The sequence below is a fragment of the Nematolebias whitei genome, chromosome 1 (assembly GCF_014905685.2).
Source record: "Nematolebias whitei isolate Nwh7 chromosome 1, NemWhi1, whole genome shotgun sequence".
Classification (NCBI taxonomy): Eukaryota; Metazoa; Chordata; class Actinopteri; order Cyprinodontiformes; family Rivulidae; genus Nematolebias; species Nematolebias whitei.
Window position 1 is genome coordinate 10544058 of NC_056498.1, and position 19678 is coordinate 10563735.

General features: G+C 41.9%; 2 protein-coding genes across 2 annotated transcripts in view; both read left to right on the forward strand.

Annotated features, from left to right (window-relative positions):
- ndufs2 (NADH:ubiquinone oxidoreductase core subunit S2) overlaps window positions 1-1818 on the forward strand; it is a 43586-nt gene extending 41768 nt beyond the window's left edge. Inside the window, exons 13-14 of the mRNA XM_037675094.1 lie at window positions 1535-1592; window positions 1668-1818. Of these exons, the coding sequence (XP_037531022.1) occupies window positions 1535-1592; window positions 1668-1705 (96 nt within the window). The 3' untranslated portion in view covers window positions 1706-1818. The remainder of the gene's footprint in view (window positions 1-1534; window positions 1593-1667) is intronic.
- Window positions 1819-2017: 199 nt separating this feature from the next.
- fcer1g (Fc fragment of IgE, high affinity I, receptor for; gamma polypeptide) overlaps window positions 2018-19678 on the forward strand; it is a 20792-nt gene continuing 3131 nt past the window's right edge. Inside the window, exons 1-3 of the mRNA XM_037682389.1 lie at window positions 2018-2155; window positions 15954-16045; window positions 19091-19138. Coding sequence (XP_037538317.1) covers window positions 2095-2155; window positions 15954-16045; window positions 19091-19138 — 201 coding nt within the window. The 5' untranslated portion in view covers window positions 2018-2094. The remainder of the gene's footprint in view (window positions 2156-15953; window positions 16046-19090; window positions 19139-19678) is intronic.

A 19678-nucleotide genomic window follows, 5' to 3' on the forward strand; every position in this document is an offset into this window, starting at 1 on the left:
ACTTCATGAACGCAGTGAAATAATAAACCTTGTGGTCAACGATCATTAGCTGCAAATTGTCCCCCGTCACAGAGCGAAAAATAAGATCAGAGAACTTTTTTTAATCCTGCAGGAAATTGTTGTGCCAGAGTTTCAGTACAAAGGAACACACAAGATGTAAAAATAACAGAGAATCTAAAAATACCAACAATTGAAGTCTAAACAGGTACGATGTGAGGCATCAAAAAAAACCTACCACAGCAAAGCAACATAAACAGACGTTATACATGTACATATAGACCGGTGAAAACATTGAATTTTTAAGGGAAAGTCGTAGCATAGTCCAGAGCCGCCGCCCGCCCCCCCCAGCCATTATCCAGATAAGAGGTGACATTCATCATCAGCTCAGTTGACGTTCTGTTACATGTCCACAGCCTTGGGGAAGGGAGGGGTGAGGAAACAGTCAAAGCATCTTTGTTGTTTTCAAAACATTCCAGGAGGAGTTGAGATAAGTCCGGCATCAAGGCCACAGTTTGGGTCAGGCAGAACTCGTGAATTGTTGTTTCTGCTTTTTTAAAGTCTCGCTGGTACATATCCTCTGATGGAACTCCAAAACAGCCGAATTGATCCTTTACGCCAAAAGTTGAGCTCACAGCTTCTCCAAGATTATTCCCACCGTTCATGGGTGCTGCCAGGAAGTTCACAGTCCTAACAGCTGCTCCAGCTCCCTGCTGCAGCTCCACAAATTCAGTCTGAGTGCTGTCGAGTTTCGACACATCCACACAAATTTATAGACGATCCAGAATTCACCAGCCAAACGGCAAAATAACCAGTTGTCATCATGAATCCAGTTTGTTTCCATCGAGGTAAGAGGGTCCTCCTTACCCTGACTCCTGTTGGGAGAAGTTGATCAATTTAGTTGAGAGACCAGCTGATCCTTCGAATTAGGAGGTATGCAGAAAAAAAATAGGCTTTTTAAGGGTTCACAGGACGAAAGACTGCAAGCAGGGAAGCGGGTGGGGACCAGGGAGACGCGTCTGGTTTCACTGGAGGACAGAAAAAAAGAAGAAAAAAAGTTAGTTTCCTCAAATGACTGGGGTGGACAAGGATTAATCTATGGTAGCCAAGGCCACCATTGGCCACCCCCTGGCTCCACCACTGCACCTGGTGGAGGATAAAATCCTCCCTCCACTCACCAGGATCCCACAGTCTGTTGTCCCTCTGGCCTCCACAGAGTAACTCTTACACCTAAAAACATTTAGGTTTACTTTCATTCCCTGTTAACTCCAGCCCAGAAAACACTCAAACACTCCCAGTTCAGATCCCTCAGTGATGGGGGGTGGGGGGTTGTTTTCTGATGTATTTCAGTTGTTGTTAAATTCTTCCTGTTCCTCTCCGAGCTGCAGTTTGAAGGTTTTTATTTAATTTCATTTGTTGCTGGACGTCGAGCTGTGTTCTCATGAGGAACGAACATGCAGCTCATTAGGAGCTCATTTGCCCACTCAGAGGTCAAAGGTCACCACCTTCTGCTCTGAATCCTGATGTGTGTTTGCAGGCCAGTTTGAACAAAATGGCCGCAGGACTCATGTTGGCTGATTTGGTGGCCATCCTTGGTAAGAATGTTTGCACTTTGAGCAGACGTTTAAAGTGAGCATGAAGTTACTTCACACTTTTTTTTTTTGAAACAGGAACTCAGGACCTCGTGTTTGGTGAAATTGACCGTTAGCGTCACGGTGCTGATGAAGATGTGGACCCTCTTCCTGTTTCAGCACATGAATCTGATTCTGATCTTGTATAACGCCTGAGTGAACCTAATAAATGTTTTTTCTGTGACATGAAGACGCTCGTCTTTTCTTTCTTTAAAAAAAACTGCTGTTTCCTGAGAGAAGTCTGAGGCGTGTTTAAAAAAAAAAAAAAAACAACCGTGGTGGTAAAGTCCTTCCTCTGGTTTAATGTTGGGGGGGCTGGGGCGGGGAGTGGTCTGATGAGTTCTGAGACGAATGGACTTCACGCTCCGACCACAACTTCCCCTGAAGAGCAGCGAGCTCTGCAGCAGGCACGCCATCGCCAGAGAAACCCATCAACGCCCGCCGACCCGCTTTCACCTGCATCACCATGGGGCCGTGGGGTCCTCTGCTGGGGGCCCTTCCTCTCTGGATGTGCTTCGGGACAGTTGGTGAGTCGGTGTTTTGAATTCTCCGTACGGTCCACAAACTGTTGCTGTGATCCATCGATGCGGTCGATTTAATTCAGAGTATTAAAGTGTGTGTTCACACTGAGGTTAACGTTCAGAGGAGTCACCGCACCGAGAGAGACGACCCCCAGGAGTCGCTTCAACTACATTATTCTCATCTGTCCCTTTAAAACCTGTTTATGTTGTCATGACAGAGTTCAGCGTCTTTAGACGTTAATGTTAGATTAATGTTAGATTAGCGTTGATGCCGGCGTGGGTCAGTTCTTCTATTTTAAGACAGAACTGATCTTCTGATGTGGCAGAAAATAAAAGGGGCTTGTTGGATATTTCAGAATAAAAAAACTTCCTTTTCTTAAAAGCAGAAGTACGAGCGCAACAAGTGATGAAAGCTGTTTTTTAATTTATCTGCAGAGAGTTCAGTGTTTTAGTCTCATGAAAGTTTGTCCAAGTTGATAAAAGTTTCATCTTTATTCCAGACCACACCACGGAGTCTCTGTGGACTCTGAACGTTTGCTTTAACAAGTCTTTACTCACATGTTGAAGGTTTATTAAAGTAGTTTTATTTATTAAAGTTGAAGCCGTTGAAAAGCCGGAGAGTGAATTTGTTAGATTTTATCTCAATCAGATGTTAAAGATGAGTTTAGAGGTTTTACTAACAGAAGTGAGTGCAGGTGAACAGCATCTCGCACACCTGGACCCAAACATGGAGCTGAGGAGAACCACCTGACCCACATGCCGGTTCTGAAGGGCCCGGGCCTGGACCCTGACTCCTGACATGTCTGCTCATGGAGAGAGGAGGCTCTGGGCTCATCACTGTGGAAGAGCGTCGTGATCAGAGACTTTAGGGAAGTGATTCACTTCATCTTTTCACAGAAGAAAGTGGAGGAGGAACGGAGCCAACGGCCCGGTTCACGGCTCCAACAGATATTTTTGTCATTAATTATTATTGTTGTTCTTAGTAGTTATTTTTTGAAAGTTTCTAAATCATTCTATGTTGTTTATTCGACACATTCTGTAGTTTTTATTTCAATTAATCAAAAATCAAAATGTTCGGCTCATTCAGGACATTTCGGCTGTGACTTGGTTTTTGTGCTGTTTTTATTTTTTGAAACATTTAGCTGTTTCTCATTGAAAATGAACGGAGCTCTTCACGTCCTTCAAACTTTTTCAGCTGTTTACAGCCTGCTGCTGCTCATTTCAGCTTTTGTTCTGCTTCAGACTTTTTCTGCTAATTTCAGCTTCCTTCAGATTTTTTCAGCTATTTTTCTACTCAAGCTTCTTTGTTCTAATTTTAACCTTTTTGTTGTTTTTTTCCAGCTTCTTCCTGTTAGTTGCATTTTTTAAAATTCTTTCCGCTTCCTTTTGATAAGTTCTGCTTTTTCTGCCACCTTTTAGGCATTTTCTCCAAATTTTAGCCTTTTTTTGGTGCAAATTTCCACATTGTGATTCTAATTATTTAAAATTTTTATTCTATTTCAGCCTCTTTCTGCTAATTTCAGCTTTTTCTGTAGTTTTTTTTCCAGCTACTTTTTTGTTGCTAATTTCAGTTTCTTATTTTCATGTTTAAAAAAATCCATTCAGCATATTTCAGTTTATTCTGCTACATTTCTCTGTTCGTCTTTTTCTACACATTTCAGCTGTTTTTCTTCTGCTTTCTGCTTTTATTTTCCTACTTTCATCAAATGTCAGATGTTCAAATTCCACCCCCATTATAAACAGTTTAGCAGTGAAACATTTTCAGCTGGTTTCAGCTTCTTCAGCAGCTTTAATCAAAAATCTCATCAACCAGCGTTCATGCCGTCATTACACATTGTCTAGTTTTTATCTGACATGTTGGAGGTCTCTCAGCTACTACCACACCAAACTTGAGCTCTGCATTTTAAAACGGAGTCAAAACCATTTTGAAGTTGGCTAACGTGGCTGTGGCGGCCATCTTTTATCGGGCTGACCCAACAAATAAAGGTCTCCGAGGCTTCAGCGGGTGTTGAGAGGTTCCAAAGAACAATCAGGAGGATCTGAAGGAGCTTCCTTTGAGGATTTTGAGTTTTTAATTCAGAACGTCACTAAGAGTCACGGCGCTCGCCTCGAGGCTGAGCCACGGGTTGTGAAATACGTTCAGAGTTGTGTAATGTTCAGGCCTCGTTACAGCCGACAGGAAAATAAAAACAGGAAGAGTCCAGTTCAGAGATGTGCCTCCACAGAACTGCTTCGTTCTGCCACGCTCTCCAAAAGCAACTCAACTAAAACTGTGTGGTAAAAACATCCGCCTCGATTTAAAATAAGCTCCAAAATCATCAACTCCTTAAATCGGATTCAAAAAGTTTCCCGTCACTCAGTAAAGCACTTATTTGTGTTCTCACCAGAAACAGAAGCAAGATGATCACATCATGGAAAGATCTCCTGAATAACCGACGACTGACTAAATGGAACTGATTATTTTTATCATGTTGCTTCACGTAGTTCACATTTCACGTTTTAAATGTGTAATCCCCGAAATAAAATGACTCAAGACCCAAGAGCAAAGTTTTTATAATCCACCTCAAATTACGTAATAATGTGGGCTGATGAGATTCATGAAATATGTCAATAAGTTCCTAATTTTATTTAATTTGTGATCATTTTGGGCCATTATTAATATTGATGTTACTGTTGGTCCATTCTCTGGTTTCTGATCAATTTTGATTCAATATTCATATATTTTTGGTAAACCATTAAAAAATGACCAGTGAAGAAGTGCTGTATTTTCTACAGTGTAGAAGAAATTTGCAAAATAAATAAATAAAAATCTCTGTAACCAGCAAGTGGGTTTAGGAGAAACAGATGAGTAAAGTCAGCCATGTTTGGAGCTCTTTATTCTACAGAAACATCAAAGTCACAGAAAGTTGTGTTCACATGACAAACCCCAATATTTTAATATATATTTAATGGAGTTTACTCTTTTACAACTTTTGAAGAACGTTTAACTTGATGTGATGTCATTAACATGTAAACTTATGCCACTTGCGTTCCAAATGATTTTTTTTCTGCCTGTCTTGTGAAGAGTGCTGTCAGGAAGTGACGGACACGGGTATGTGGTTACCATAGTGACCACAATGAGCTTCTTTATTTTGTCGGCTCAGACCAGTTAAAGTCAGAGGAAAATGTGAATTATCCCGTTATTCTCAAGCACAGCAGCATGGGAGTCTTATTAAATTAGTGTTACTGACTTTTAAAAGCTCTGGGCAGCACGGTGGCTCAGTTGGTAGAGCTGTTGCCTCAGAGAGAAGGTCGCCGGAACAAATCCCGGCTGGCCTTTCTGGGTGGAGTTTGCATGTTCTCTCTGTGCATGCAGGTTTTCTCCGGGTACTCCAGTTTCCTCCCACAGACCAAAAACATGCATGTTACACTGATTGGTAACTCTAAATTGTTCCTAGGTGTGAGTGAGTGAGAGAGTGAACAGCTGTTTGTCTCTATGTGTCCCTGTGATGGACTGGAAACCTGTCCAGGTGTCCCCCGCCTCTTGCACAGTGACTCCTGGACATGGGCACCAGTGACCCAAAAAGTAAGAAGCAGGTAAAGACGATGGACGGGCGGACTTTTAAAAGCGACATTGTTGTTCAGTCATTTTTATTTATTTATACTCATGTGTTTATGAACAATTCCGGGCAGCACGGTGGCGCAACTGGTAGAGCTGCTGCCTCTCAGCGAGCAGGTCCTTGGTTCAAACCCCGGTCCGGGGGCCTTTCTGGGTGGAGTTTGCATGTTCTCTCCGTGCATGCGTGGGTTTTCTCCGGGTACTCCGGTTTCCTCCCACAGTCCAAAAACATGCATGTTAGGCTGATTGGTAACTCTAAATTGTCCCTAGGTGTGAGTGAGAGAGTGAATGGTTGGTTGTCTCGTTTGTCTCTATGTGTCCCTGTGATGGACTTGCGACCTGTCCAGGGTGTACCCCGCCCCTCGCACAGTGATTGCTGGACATGGGCACCAGCGACCCCCGTGACCCAAAATGGAATAAACGGGTAAAGAAAATGGATGGATGGATGGATGGTGTTTATGAACAATTCCATTCTGGTTTCCACCCAGTCATACAGAATCTGCTCTCCTGAGAATCACTAATGTCGTTCTCGCGGCAGCAGATTCTGGTTTACTTTCCCTCCTCGTCCTCCTTGATCGGAGTGTGGCTTTTGATACCATCTCCCACATCCTCCTTTATAGACTTATCACCTGTTGGCATCACCCACACACCCCTCACTTGGTTTCACTCATACCTCTCTGGCCACACTTAGTCATTCAGATCCCACTCCACCCCTGTCGATATCTGGTGTGCCCCAAGGCTCTGTTCTGGGGCCCCTTCTTTTCATCACCTACCTTCCACTTGGCAACATTTTCCATAAATTTTATATTTATTTCCACTGCTTTGCTGATGACATCCTGCTCTTTTTGTCCACCTCATCAAATTCTTCACTTCCACTGTCCTCCCCCACTTCCTGCTTAGGTGAAATTTAAAACTGGCTCACATCAAACTTCCTTAAATGTAATGGTGACAAAACAGAGTTTCTACTCATTGGCACATATCCACCCTATCCAAAGTCAACAGTTTTTCCTTCACCACTGACAGCTCCTTGGTTCCACTCTATCTTCAGTTTAAGTGTCTGTCATTCATGACATCACACTCCCACGTCAATAAAATTACCCCGTCGGACATCTCAGACACTGAGATTCACCCTATAGCTGTCAGTGATCATGCTCCTGTCTGTTTAAATCTAGCAAACAGAAAAGAAACCCCCAAAAGTATAAACTGGAGATTTAATACATCACTGCTTGAAGATGTAGATTTTATCAAATATTTTACAGAAGAGTGGGCTTCATATCTGGAGTACAATGACGTGCCTGGAACATCAGCATCTATTCTCTGGGAGGCAGGTAAAGCTGTAATGAGAGGTAAAATAATTTCATTCTCATCACAAAAGAAGAAAAAAGAAAATAAACATATTCAGGAACTAGAAGAAACCATCAAATCGTTAGAAGCCTCTCAAGATGAAGAAATGCTGGATAAAATGCGTAAAGCAAAATTGGAATTAAAAGAATGTATTAACAAAAAAACTCAATTCTTAATACAACGACTTAGAATTGAAAATTTTGAACAGAGCAATAAGTCAGGTAGCTTTCTAGCTAAACAGCTCAAAATAAATAAGGAAAAAACAACTATAGTTGGTGTTAAAGACTCGACTGGGAATACAGTTTACGATCCTGAAAGAATTAACAGCATTTTCAGAGATTTTTATAAAGACTTGTATTCGCCCCAGATAAACCCATCAGATAATGAAATTAATGAATTCCTGGATAAAATAACACTTCCTAAACTATCAGATAGTCAAACAATGGAGCTGGATTCACCACTGACACCAGTGGAACTCCAGGAAGCCCTCAAAAGCATGTCCAATAAAAAGGCTCCAGGTCCAGATGGATTCCCAGCAGAGTTCTATAAAGAATTCTGGAATATCCTGGCACCACTATTTCACAAAATGCTACAAGAAACTGAGAAAAGTAACAGTCTTCCAAAAAATATAAATTCTGCCAACATTAGTCTCCTGTTAAAACCAGGCAAAGACCCTGTATTACCTACCAGTTATCGTCCAATATCTCTTATCAACGTTGATCTTAAAATAATTTGTAAAGCCCTCTCAAAAAGATTAGAAAAGGTAACTCCTCTAATAATACATCCAGACCAAACTGGTTTTATAAAAGGGAGACATTCATCCACAAATTCACGCAGATTATTTAATTTAATAGATTATTCTTACAGTAAAAATATTGAAACTGCAATATTCTCTCTAGATGCAGAAAAAGCTTTTGATAGAGTTAACTGGAAATTTTTATTTGCAGCCTTACATAAATTTGGTTTTGGAAATTATTTCATAAATTGGTTACAAATATTATACAGTTCTCCTTCAGCATGCATTAGGACAAACAATCAAATATCTGCTAGTTTTGCTCTGCAAAGGGGAACCAGGCAGGGATGTCCACTCTCCCCCTCACTGTTTGCTATTTTCATCGAACCGCTAGCCGCAGCAATCAGGCAAACTACAGATATTAAAGGCATAAAATGCAAGAACAGAGAGCACAAAATCAGTCTATATGCTGATGATGTGCTGCTCTTCCTCCGGCATTCACAAACCTCCATCTCTCAGGTTATTGGACTGATAAACTCTTTCTCAAAAGTTTCAGATTACTCTATAAACTGGCTAAAATCCACAGTTTTACCAATTAATTGCTCTTTCAACAATTCACTTACTACACAACTGCAATCAGGGAATATTACATATTTGGGTATCAAAGTTTCGCCTAAATTAGCAGATTTAACAAAACTAAACCACACCCCACTTTTAAAGAAAATTGAGGATGATCTGGCTAGATGGAAATCTTTACCCATATCTCTCATGGGAAGGATCGCATCAATAAAAATGATGGTTTTGCCTAGAATAAATTATTTATTCTCAATGATCCCAAATAAACCATCATCTGACTGGTTTAGATCCCTGGACTCCTCTATTTCTAAATTTCTGTGGAAAGATAAACGCCCTCGTATTAGATTAAAAACACTACAGAAATCCAAAGATAAAGGAGGACTAGAATTACCCAACTTTTATTATTATTTTCTAGCCAACAGGCTAGAATACATCTCAAGATGGATAAAACACACACCCCTTGATGAACCCTGGCTAGACGTAGAACAGACACTTTGCAATAATATAATGATCTCGGACCTTCCATTCATTAGCTCAAACATAAAACGACAGGAATGCTTTAAAAGCATCAATATCAGCTCCTCTCTGACAGCTTGGTGGGAGTTTCTTAAAATGACAGAGTCTTCACTAATCCCATGTAAACGTACACCCATCTGGAACAACCCTGACATCCTACAACAGAATAAGATGATAAACTTCCCAGGTTGGAGGTGTAAAGGAATTGAAAATTTGGAACATATATATGAAGAAGTGGACTACATCCCATTTAACAGATTAATTACACAATATGGGATTGATAAGAATAAATTTTTAGAATATCAACAAATTAAATCTATAACCAAAAATAAATTTAACCTTAATAACACTAGGATTGAAATGTCAACAAGTGTATTAGAATTCCTTAATCTTAACCCTCCCAAATTACTATCTAAGGTTTATCAGAAACTCAGTAAAATAGATGAAGCTATATCTCTTCCCATTGTAAAATGGGAGACAGACTTGTCAGTTAATTTTGACCAAAACTTTTGGTCGCAGATCTGTCTGAGAACTTTTAAGATGACTAAAAACTCGAATTTACAACTAATACAATACAAAATCCTTCATAGAGTACACTATACAGGTCAATGGATGTTCAGGATGGGTTTCGCATCATCTAATATTTGCTCACAGTGTACAGACAATATTCCGGACAATTACATCCACGCATTTTGGTTCTGTCCACCTGTTCAGAGGTTTTGGTGCCGGATATGTGAGGACTTATCAAAGTGTCTGAGATGTAATATTCCACTCTCTCCGTCAGTTTGCTTATTGGGCCACTTAGATGATGTCACCTTGGAGACAAAATCAATTCATATTATTCTCACTGCCTTATGTATAGCAAAGAAAACTATACTCATGAATTGGAAAAATAAAAATACACTTAGTATTAAACAGTATAAAGACCTTCTGTTAGATTACATCAGTCTTGAGACAGCCTGTACCCCCACATCGGACTATTCTCTCTGGACTTCTTTAATCGACTCCAAAACGTAGTGGAGGTGGGTGGTCCCCTTTGATTCTGTCCCGTGGGGCATGGTGGTCGGTGTGGGTGGGGTGTCGGGGCTGGGGACGTGGGGGGGGTCATGGGCCTGGAGCGGTGGCGCCCGACTGGGGAGGTGGCTCTGGTGGTTCTGGGTGATGGCCTGTGCTGGCTGCATGCGGGCTTCTGGGCGGTCTGTACCGGCGGACATGGGTTACTGGCCTGGTGACCTGGCTGTCCCTGGGTGGGTCTGGGGTGGACGCGGGCACGGGTTCTGGGGTGGTATCGCTCCTGGGCGGGGTTCCCGGCTTGGTCCGGGGATCTCGGGCCTTGACAGGTGTAGTGAGTCACGTGGGTACGTGTCACTTGTTGTATGACAAATATTTGTGGTGTATATTTATGCATACTTTTCACGAGTTCTTCATTTTTCTGACTGTGTAATGCCGTGCATTGAATTTAACAGAAATGTAACGAGAGACGTTATTACCTTTGACCCATCAAATGAATGGAGTCATTTATTTTCAGAATCAAAGTTTAACATCAAACATTTACATTAATTTGGCAAAATATGAAAATAATAACAGACAGTTTCACAGAAAATGAACTTCAAATCACTCGGCGGTGATTTGAGGACTTTGCTTCAGATATTTCTAAAATATCTGTACTGATTTATGAGAGAGAGGTGAGTTTAAGAGGAAATTGAGATTTATCTTACAGAGGAATATGTGAGGGAATTTAATCTGTTTAACCAGAAATTGCACGCTCCGTCAGATCTCAGCTTTGCCCACGGTACACTTGGTCGAAGAAGAAGTTTTACCTTGTTGACGATCGATCACCTCAGTAAGAATCCTTTTCAACTGATATCAGCGTCTCCGTTGAGAACTGCTAAAATCCTTAGAGAGTCGTGCGTGGGTCGTTCAAACAGAAATTATAATTCCAAACGCCTCTGGATCATCCTGAATTCTCGAATTCTCTTCAGAACTCCTTGAGCACTACATGAGAACTTTTCCATTCTCCATTCCAACTCTCTCCTACTGCTCTCTTTAACAGAACCGGGAAGTTGTCACATTTTAAATGAGTTTACTTCCGGGTTTACTTCAGAGCTTTCTGATTCGTGGATGGACCAGAAAGAGGAGTGGTTTTGACGTAAGGTGTTTATCAAAAGTCGAGGTCAGAGAATGAAATTTGTTTAACAACTGACAGAGAGATTATTGCAAAAAGCAGACTTCGTGGAGCCAACTCTTGGTAATCTTCTGAAAAAGTTTAAACATGACATTTCTTCTTCAGTAAACATTTAGTTGACCGAAGCTTCAACTTTCACACACTTACGACTTGACTCATTTCAGACAGAAAATCAAGAAATGCATATTCAGGTGATTTCTTGTTTGAATGAGGAATAAAAATCATTACTTACTGTTTATGTAAAATAAAAATGAGTAGTTCTTTTCAACCTGTAAAGCATTGAGTGAACTAACACAATTTGATTATCAAACATTTGTAAGACAGTAATGATTATAGAGGATTGTCTTTTCTGCTTGATTAATTCAAGAAAGAAAGTCATCAGATGGCCCAGACTTATTCAGATCAATGAAAATAACAGTCTCTGTCCATCTGGTAGATTTGAGGTCATCTAGTTCACTACACAGGTATGTTGCCGGGGTCTTGGGCCGGCGGGTGCGCCGGCGCCCGGCCCTGGCCTTGGGGCCTTCGGTGCGTTGGTGGGCTTTGGGGCCTGTGCCGTGGGGGGGTGGGACTGTTGATGGGGGGGATGGGTCTGAGGGAGGGGACCGGCGGGCTCAACCTGGGCGTCTTCTTGCCTGGCGGTGGCCGCGGCGTGGTGCTTGGCTGGGGGGGCGGGGCTGTGGGGGACTGTGACTGGGGTGGGGTATATTGGGGGCTCTCGTGTGGGGGGCTGTGTGCTGTGGGGCCGGGGGAGTCTGGGCTCGCTGGGTGTGTGCCCTCACTTGCATGGGGCGCTCTCGCTGTGGGTGTTGTTATGGGTGGACTGGTCTTTTGCTTTTTTGGGGTGGGGGGGCGCTCTTGGTCGCTGTAGTGCTCTATCTCTGACTGTTTGGGCACTCCTGGCTGATTGTCCCGGTTGGGGTTTGGTGGCCTCTCTGGTTGGGGGGCTGGGTGTTGGGCTGGGAATCGGGTTGGGGCGTCTGGACGGTTTCGGGATGGGTCTGGGTTGCTGGCCCTGGTTCTGGTTGGTCCTCGGGGACTATGTGCCGGTCCGTGGCCTTGATCCCTGGTGGTGCGGCTGCCACCTCCTCCTAGGTATCTCTGTTAGAGCCTCTGTCCCCTGGTGGATCTTGGAGAGTGGGGGTGCCTATTGGGGTCAGTGGGGGAGCTGGTCCCCTGGGGGGGCATTGCCACCTCAGTTCACCTCCCCATCCCAACGTCCTCCTCCGCCCACTCCACCACACCACCACTCAAACAGGGTTTTGGGGTTCAGATGCACTACTGAGCTACGGGGAGAATCATCCATCTCCGTGGCTGGTGGGGTCCTGGGCCCTAATTTTAATATACAACCTAGACACTCACTTATAACACTCTCACGACACATGCATATATAGGATCTGGAGTGGGCACATGATCGCACTTAGGTGGTGGGATGTACTACCATTTCCACCTCCCCGGACCTGTGCCCACTCTCATATGTAGCATGTAGACATTTAGGGTTCTGTGCGGAGATGAGGGGTGAACGGGCGCTGCCTGCTCTCTGGGCAAGAGGTGGGTCTGTGCCGGTCGCCACCTCATCCCCCCATTTTAAACGCACTGTATAACAACATGCATCAACGCCATATTCGAGTGGGAGGAGGAGGAAGTGGGTCTGTTCATAATTTATTTATGCATATATAGATTTATTTATTTATTTTATTTTATTTTATTATTATTATTATTTTTTTCCCCTTTCACAAACGCCTCCTTTCTCCGTGTGACACTAGGGGTCGGGGATGGAGGGGGGGGGGCGCATTGTTGGGATCTGGGCTGTGGGTGGGCTTTGGGCCTTGGGGGCGGTCAGTGTTGGGGCCGGTGCTTCGGTTCCTCCTGGGCTGTTCCGATTCTTTTAATCTAGGTTCCTGGTTGCGATGGCCGGCACTTTGACCGGGGTGGCTGCCGGCTTTCGGCGGGGGGTCGGCTATGGTAGTGTACGTGTGGTCATTGGTGGTGTAGGGCGGCGGTTGGGGGCGTGGCTTCGCCTCATCTGGGCACTGGCTGGTCTTCCTGTGTGGCATTTGCAGTGGGGGTGCTGTGTGTGTGGGGGGGTGCATGGGTGGCGTGCTGGGGCGTCTCCGGGCCTATGGTGCGGAGCTCTTGATGTGAGAGCCGGCCCTCCTCGGCTGCGGCTCCCTGCTGCTCTGCCCCTTGGGCTGGGGCCGGCCTGTGGTCGCTGTCAGGTAGATGGTGCATGCGGTCGGCCCGACAGAGATTCTGTCGGGCTATCTGTGTGTGCCTGTTGGTTGCTCGGGTTGGGTTTTTGGTGGTCCCCCCCCTCTCTGGGATCAATTTGGGCCCCACGTTTGGTGTGGGGTCCACTCCCCCCGGTCGTGCCCCCCTTTGGTTGGGGACTCCCTTGCCGCCGGTGCATTGGTGGCTCTCGGTGTCTGGGCTGGGTGGTGGGGTGCACGTCGGTCCGCCCTGGTTGCTGCCTGGCGGGGCCTGGGTGCCCTGGCTCTGTCGGGGCTCTGCTAGGGGGTGGTATGGCCTCGGGGCTTGGGGCTCGGTGTCCATGGCCGGATCTACTTGGGGGGGGCATGGGTCGCTGGCCGGGCCTGTGGGCTCGTCGTTGCAGCTTCCTGGAGGCTCTGCATTGTGGTGGCTGGGGTCACCCGGTTCTTTCCTCTGCTCCTCTCTGGGGGGGTGCGGTTCTCCCTGTTGGGAGACTCTTGGGGCTCCGGGCCTGTGGGCCGCTGTGTGTCTGTGGCTCCGGTCCTCCCTATGTTGCCATTGTGTCCTGGGGGGGCGGGTCTGTGGGCCCCCGCGTCCACTATTGGGCATTCTTTTGGAGAAATCTGGTGGTGGTGGGCGTGCTTGCGCGGGTGTTTGGATTCAGGTGCTTTGACAGATGCACGCTAGGTTGGGTAGTGGCGGAAGCTAGATGATTCCTTGTGTGATGTCGAATGTTTCATGGTGATATTGTGGGTGGCATTGTGCTGTGCATGTTGTTTTGTCATGGTGGTCTCTCGTCTTATCTTCTTCTTTTTTATTATTTATTTATTCTTCTTTCTTCTCTTTCTTTAAAAAAAAAAAAAAAAAAAAAAAAAAAAAAAAAAAAAAAAAATTGAGCGATGATGATAAGTTCATTGAAACACTTCACAATGTTTCTACACTTAAACTGAGCTCACAAAAAAAAAAAAAAAAAAAAAAAAAAAAAAAAAATTACCCCGTCGGAAAATTTCCACCTTCAAAACATCAACCGACTCTTTTCACTCTCCACATTTTGCTTCTGTCTTAATTCACTGTCTCGTTATATCCCAAGTTTATTACTGCAACTCTCTCCTCTTTAATCTGCCTCACAAATCCCTCCAAAAGCATTGAACTGTCCAAAATTCAGCTGCCTGCATCATTACCAAAAAACCTCTCTCTTTCCACCACATCATCCCAGTCCTGCAGCAACTCCACTGACTTCCAGTCCTGTTCAGAATTCAGTTAAAATGACAGTAATATTCACTCTTCTGACCTTTGAACCACAACTCAAAACTCATGTTTAAGTTACTTCTCACTCTAATTTCTTAGACTTTACTCCTTGATTTAATTTCAGTTTTTAAAATATTATTATTGTAATGTTGCATTGTATTAATTTTTATTTTTATTTTGAAAAGTTTCCTTGGGTGTCTTGAAAGGTGCTAACAAATAAAACACATTATGATGATAATAATAATTATTATTATAATTGTTTAAAATATTATTGTTGTTATTAAAATATTATTATTGTTGTTATTAAAATTATAATAATAATTATTATTGTTATAATAATAATATTAATAATTATTATTTTGACTATTATTATTGTTAAAATAATGATTTTGTTGTTGTTGTTGTTGTTGTTGTTGTTGTTGTTGTTGTTGTTGTTGTTATGTCACACATATCACGTCAATCAAAATAATTTCCTTTGTGTTATTTGTAAATAAAATGTTTTGGTTGTTTTGCCTGATCAGGAATATTAAATGAGGGAGAAAAATATGAGCACATGAAAAAAACTATTAAGAGCTTAATAAATATAAAATAATGTTAGAAAGAATAAATAAATGAAGTTGTTTGACATCATTAATGCACAAATTCAATCACCACCAGCAGCAATAAATTATTATTATATCACTGAGCACAAAATGACATTAAATGTTTTTTCATTAGAAGAAGAACCAGGAACACAAGTTGAGTTTCTGTGTGGTGAATAACTGTCAGGAAGCTTCATAAATTAGTAAAAAATAAAAACATTGACATTAAACTAACCTGTTTTCACTCTGTCTGCTGCTTTAAAATAAGAAATGTGTGTAAAATAGCTTAAAAAGTCTTTTTCCATTCCTTTTGCTGGTATTTTTAAATTTTTGTTCAACAGTGAAAACTCATGTTTGTGACAACAGAACAAAAAAAGCTGCTTTTGAATTTGTCCTTTAAAAGCTTTAGTGATTTTAACTAATTCATTCTTTCATTTGAATTTCTCTAAACGTATTTCCTCCAGTCTTTACTTCAGTTCCTCTTTGTTCAGAGAAAAGAAACGATCTGTCGGAGCTAAAACAGAACCTGTTTGAATTTTCCAGGAAGTATGAGACAAAACCAGTTCATTATAAAATGACAGGACTGATCCGTTCAGCTCTGAGCGACACGTCGTCCTGAGTTATGAAACGTCTGCTGCCTGTTTCTCCATCTGAAACTTTGACCTCGGCCTTTTCATCTCTGATGTGATCGTCGTCACTCGTGTCGTCACTCGTGTCGACACTCGGCCGTGTGTTTTGGTTTTCACTGTTTTATTTCATTATTCTTTTTATCACCATGTTTCTGATGTTACTCCTGTCGTCTTTCTGTCCAGCTGCTCTCTCGGACCCTGGGATCTGTTACGTTCTGGACGGCATCCTGTTTCTGTACGGCATCATCCTGACCATCCTCTACTGCAGAATCAGGGTGTGTGTCCTCATCGGCCGGCCCGTTTCCCCACAGCACAGACTCAGACAGATCCATCACACACTCCAAACATGACACATTACAAAGGGTCATCAAACACCACTCACTAATACTCTGCTAATAAAATTTATATTTAAAACAGACGTGGGCAACGTATGGCCCGAGGGCTAAAAGTGGCCCTTGGACAATCTCCGTTCCCCAGTATTGCTAATCGTTAAATAAAACACATTTTATCAATTAAACTTAAGTCTTAACATCTTGGACTAATGCATCAAAAGCCTTTGGATTAAGACAGACTAAAACTTTTTCAATTGTTTTTCAAAACCTGGAGTGAAACCTGAACTCCAAAAGCAACAAACCAAGCGAACAGATATATTGTCACAAGATCAAATTTACAGAAAGTTTGTATTAAATTCCTAAATAGTATTGGTGACATATATAAGTATTAAGTATTTCTTTTTTAAACCCAGTTCTCTGTGGCCCTTTGATTTTTTATCTTGATTTGACCCTCTGGAAAAAAAAAAAAAAGTTGCCCACTCTTGATTTAAAGAGATGTTTCAAAGTGTGGTTCTGTTGTGAGCAGTTAATATCTTACCTGTTGTAGACAACTGTTCGAATGACCTCAGCTGGAAGAAATAGTTTATTTTGACAGAACTGAGCCGAGCTAAGACCAAAGTGGAGTTCTGCTTCTGCAGAGCTTTAAAGGGATAGTCTGGTCATTTAATGTTCTAATATTTCGCAGTACCTCATCAGTCGTGACATCATTTGTAGAGCAAAGAGGTAAAAGTTTTTTCCCAGGCTAGGCTGACAGCTAGCCACATTAAGTCTCTTTTTAAGGCTTATCAAACAATGTTTTAATTATATTATTGCATGCACATTGTATCAGTGTGAAAGAATGCTGCATTAACTTTATCTCTAAAGTTACCGTACTTGCCGCCGTACACGTTGCACCGCCGTATAAGTTGCATCAGTCCAAATATGTCTAATAAAGTGGAAAAAACATAAATACGTCACTTTGCCATATACATCACATCTATTATAAGCCACTGCTGACAAACCGGAAATGCGGGCCGTGTTGTGCCAAAAATTGTCTGCCAAATGGCGGCTGCGGGAGCGTGCATGAAAGGACTTCAACAAGAATTTAACAAGATTAACATTTAAAAACAATTATTTGCTTGACATTATAGTAAAGGTGTGTCTCAATTGAACTTTTCCTTAATAAATGCACTTTGATGGTCAAATCAGCTGCATTTCTCCTGGGCGACGTGGTGAAATGCAGCTGATTTGATGTTTGCTCCAGGAGTTCCAGATCGAGACGAAGGTGGCTTGGTATGGCAAGCCAAGTGTCTCATTAATAGCCACTTTTACCTATTAATAAGACATTTGGCTTGCCATATTAGTTGAGGGCCCTCTAGTGGCTGAAAATGATAGTGTTCAATATTTTCTGTCAGAATGAATGAAATCGTCAGATCTCAGCCAAAAATTGAGTTGTACTAAATATGGGGAAAAACATAAATACGTTGCTTCACTGTATAAGTCGCAGGCATGCTAATTTATGCAAAAAACTATGACTTGTACAGCGAAAATATGGTAAGCTAAATTTAGCTTCAGCTGATATTTGACCTCTTCCCTTTTAGCATGGCTATTACCTGAGTGTGTGCAGGGCATAGATTTAGTGTTATCTGATGATAATAATGCAGATCAGTCTAGTGGAAGGAGACTAAACCTTTAGCCTAACTGAACAAGTCGATGAAGCACACGGCTCAACACATGCACATTAAGAAGCAACAAAATTAAACAAACATGCAAAGTGTGGCATCTAACATTAGCCAATGTTGCATTCTTTCACATCTTTAATGTAATCACAGATATGAAGAAAAAAGTATTCTAAGCCTGAAGAACAAAATGAAATAAGCCCTTGTTTTGTTAGCTGTGAGCCTAGCCTGGATGAAGACTTTTGCCTTTGACTGAAAATGATTATACTACCTACATGTAAAAACTAAAGTGGTGCATCCAGACTTTCTTTTATAAACTGTTACACCAAAGTCAAAACGGTTGTTTACACATGGAAATAGCATCAGCAGGAGCTAGCATAGCTCTTTAGGTGCAGCCCAGGGTCACTTCTATCAGGAAATTTATCAAATTTATGCTAAAATAATCATGAAACCGACAAAATGTAACACGTTAACGGACAGATATTAACTCAGATTTGAATACAGAGCCTCTCAGGGCACAATTAAAGGGATATCAGAATTTGCATAAGCTGTTGTGAAACTTTTAGGACTGGAGTTGTTTTAAAGCTGCAGGTTCCACTTTGTTTAGATCTCTCTCAAACCAGCCTTTAGCTCATCAGTCAAGTCAGAATTAAAGAGCGTTTCTCCATGCTGAGGTCCGTCAAAGAGCCATGCATCTACAACAGGTAAGATATTAACTGTGGATTACTTTTTCACAGAACCCCACTTTATAATGGGCAAAATATCTGTTTGTCCGAGTTTACGATAATTTTATAATTAAAAAATTATGTTAAAGCAAAATTTATGTACTTAGTGAAAAATGAATGAACGCTGCACAACTGACAGTTTGTAAACTATAGAAAGAGCTTAAACTTTACTGCTTGTTATAGAACTAAAGGACGACCCTTATGTTTTTTACACCGTTCTGGTTTCAGACAGAGTAGCCCTCTGTCTACAATCGTTTTATTTCTGCTTAATTTACAACATTTCCTCAAAAAGAGCCAAAACGCACTGTAAAAATTAGTGCTGTTGTTTTCAGTCTAATTATTAACATTTATTTATTTAGTCATAAATTAAACTGATATAAAATCTTAGAAATCTGTGTTTTATTTACAATTGGAACATGGTCAAAATGTGAAATAACTAAATTAAGAAATTGCAGCTATTTCTTTTATAAAGGAAAACATAAGATAATTTTAACCAAAAATAAAATAAAATAAATACTTGTCAAACAACATTCACACAACAGTGGATTCTTCTCCTGGTACAAGAATGGAAACATGATTAAATCTTTGTCCCGTCTCATCTGCAGATCTCCAATGCTAAAGAGGCCCGAGTGGAGAAAGGCAAGCCGAAGCAGGTGAGAATGAGCCGACACACGACTACACCACTCGTCGTTTTGTTGTTTAAGGCATGTGGTGAGCAGCAACGCATCACAGCCCGACACCACGGAGAGTTTCAGATGACTAAAAACAGAGAGCTGCTCAGAGGCAGAGGACAGACACTGAGGTTTGGACATGAATGTAGAGCTGAAGAAAGAAATTAACACACACACCTCAGACTGCATGCCAGTTTATTTATTTATTTATTTAGTTAGTTTAATCAACAGTCTCTGCTCAGAACGTTTAGTAAACTCAAACCGTTTGAAATGTTTTGTTCCCCACAAAATGAGCACACGCTGGACTTCCTGTTTGTGCTACTTCTCTTTTTATCCCCCGTCGAGGAGCGAAGAGGGTAAATTAGAAACAGACTAGTTGTGAGCATGATAACTTGAAAAACGAGTGAGGTACCAACCTCCATTTTTGCATTTTTACATCTAGGTGTAAAAATGGTTCCTTTTGAAAACGTTGGTTACATACTGTAACCCCAGATTCTATGAGTATAAGCGTAGCCCTTTAAG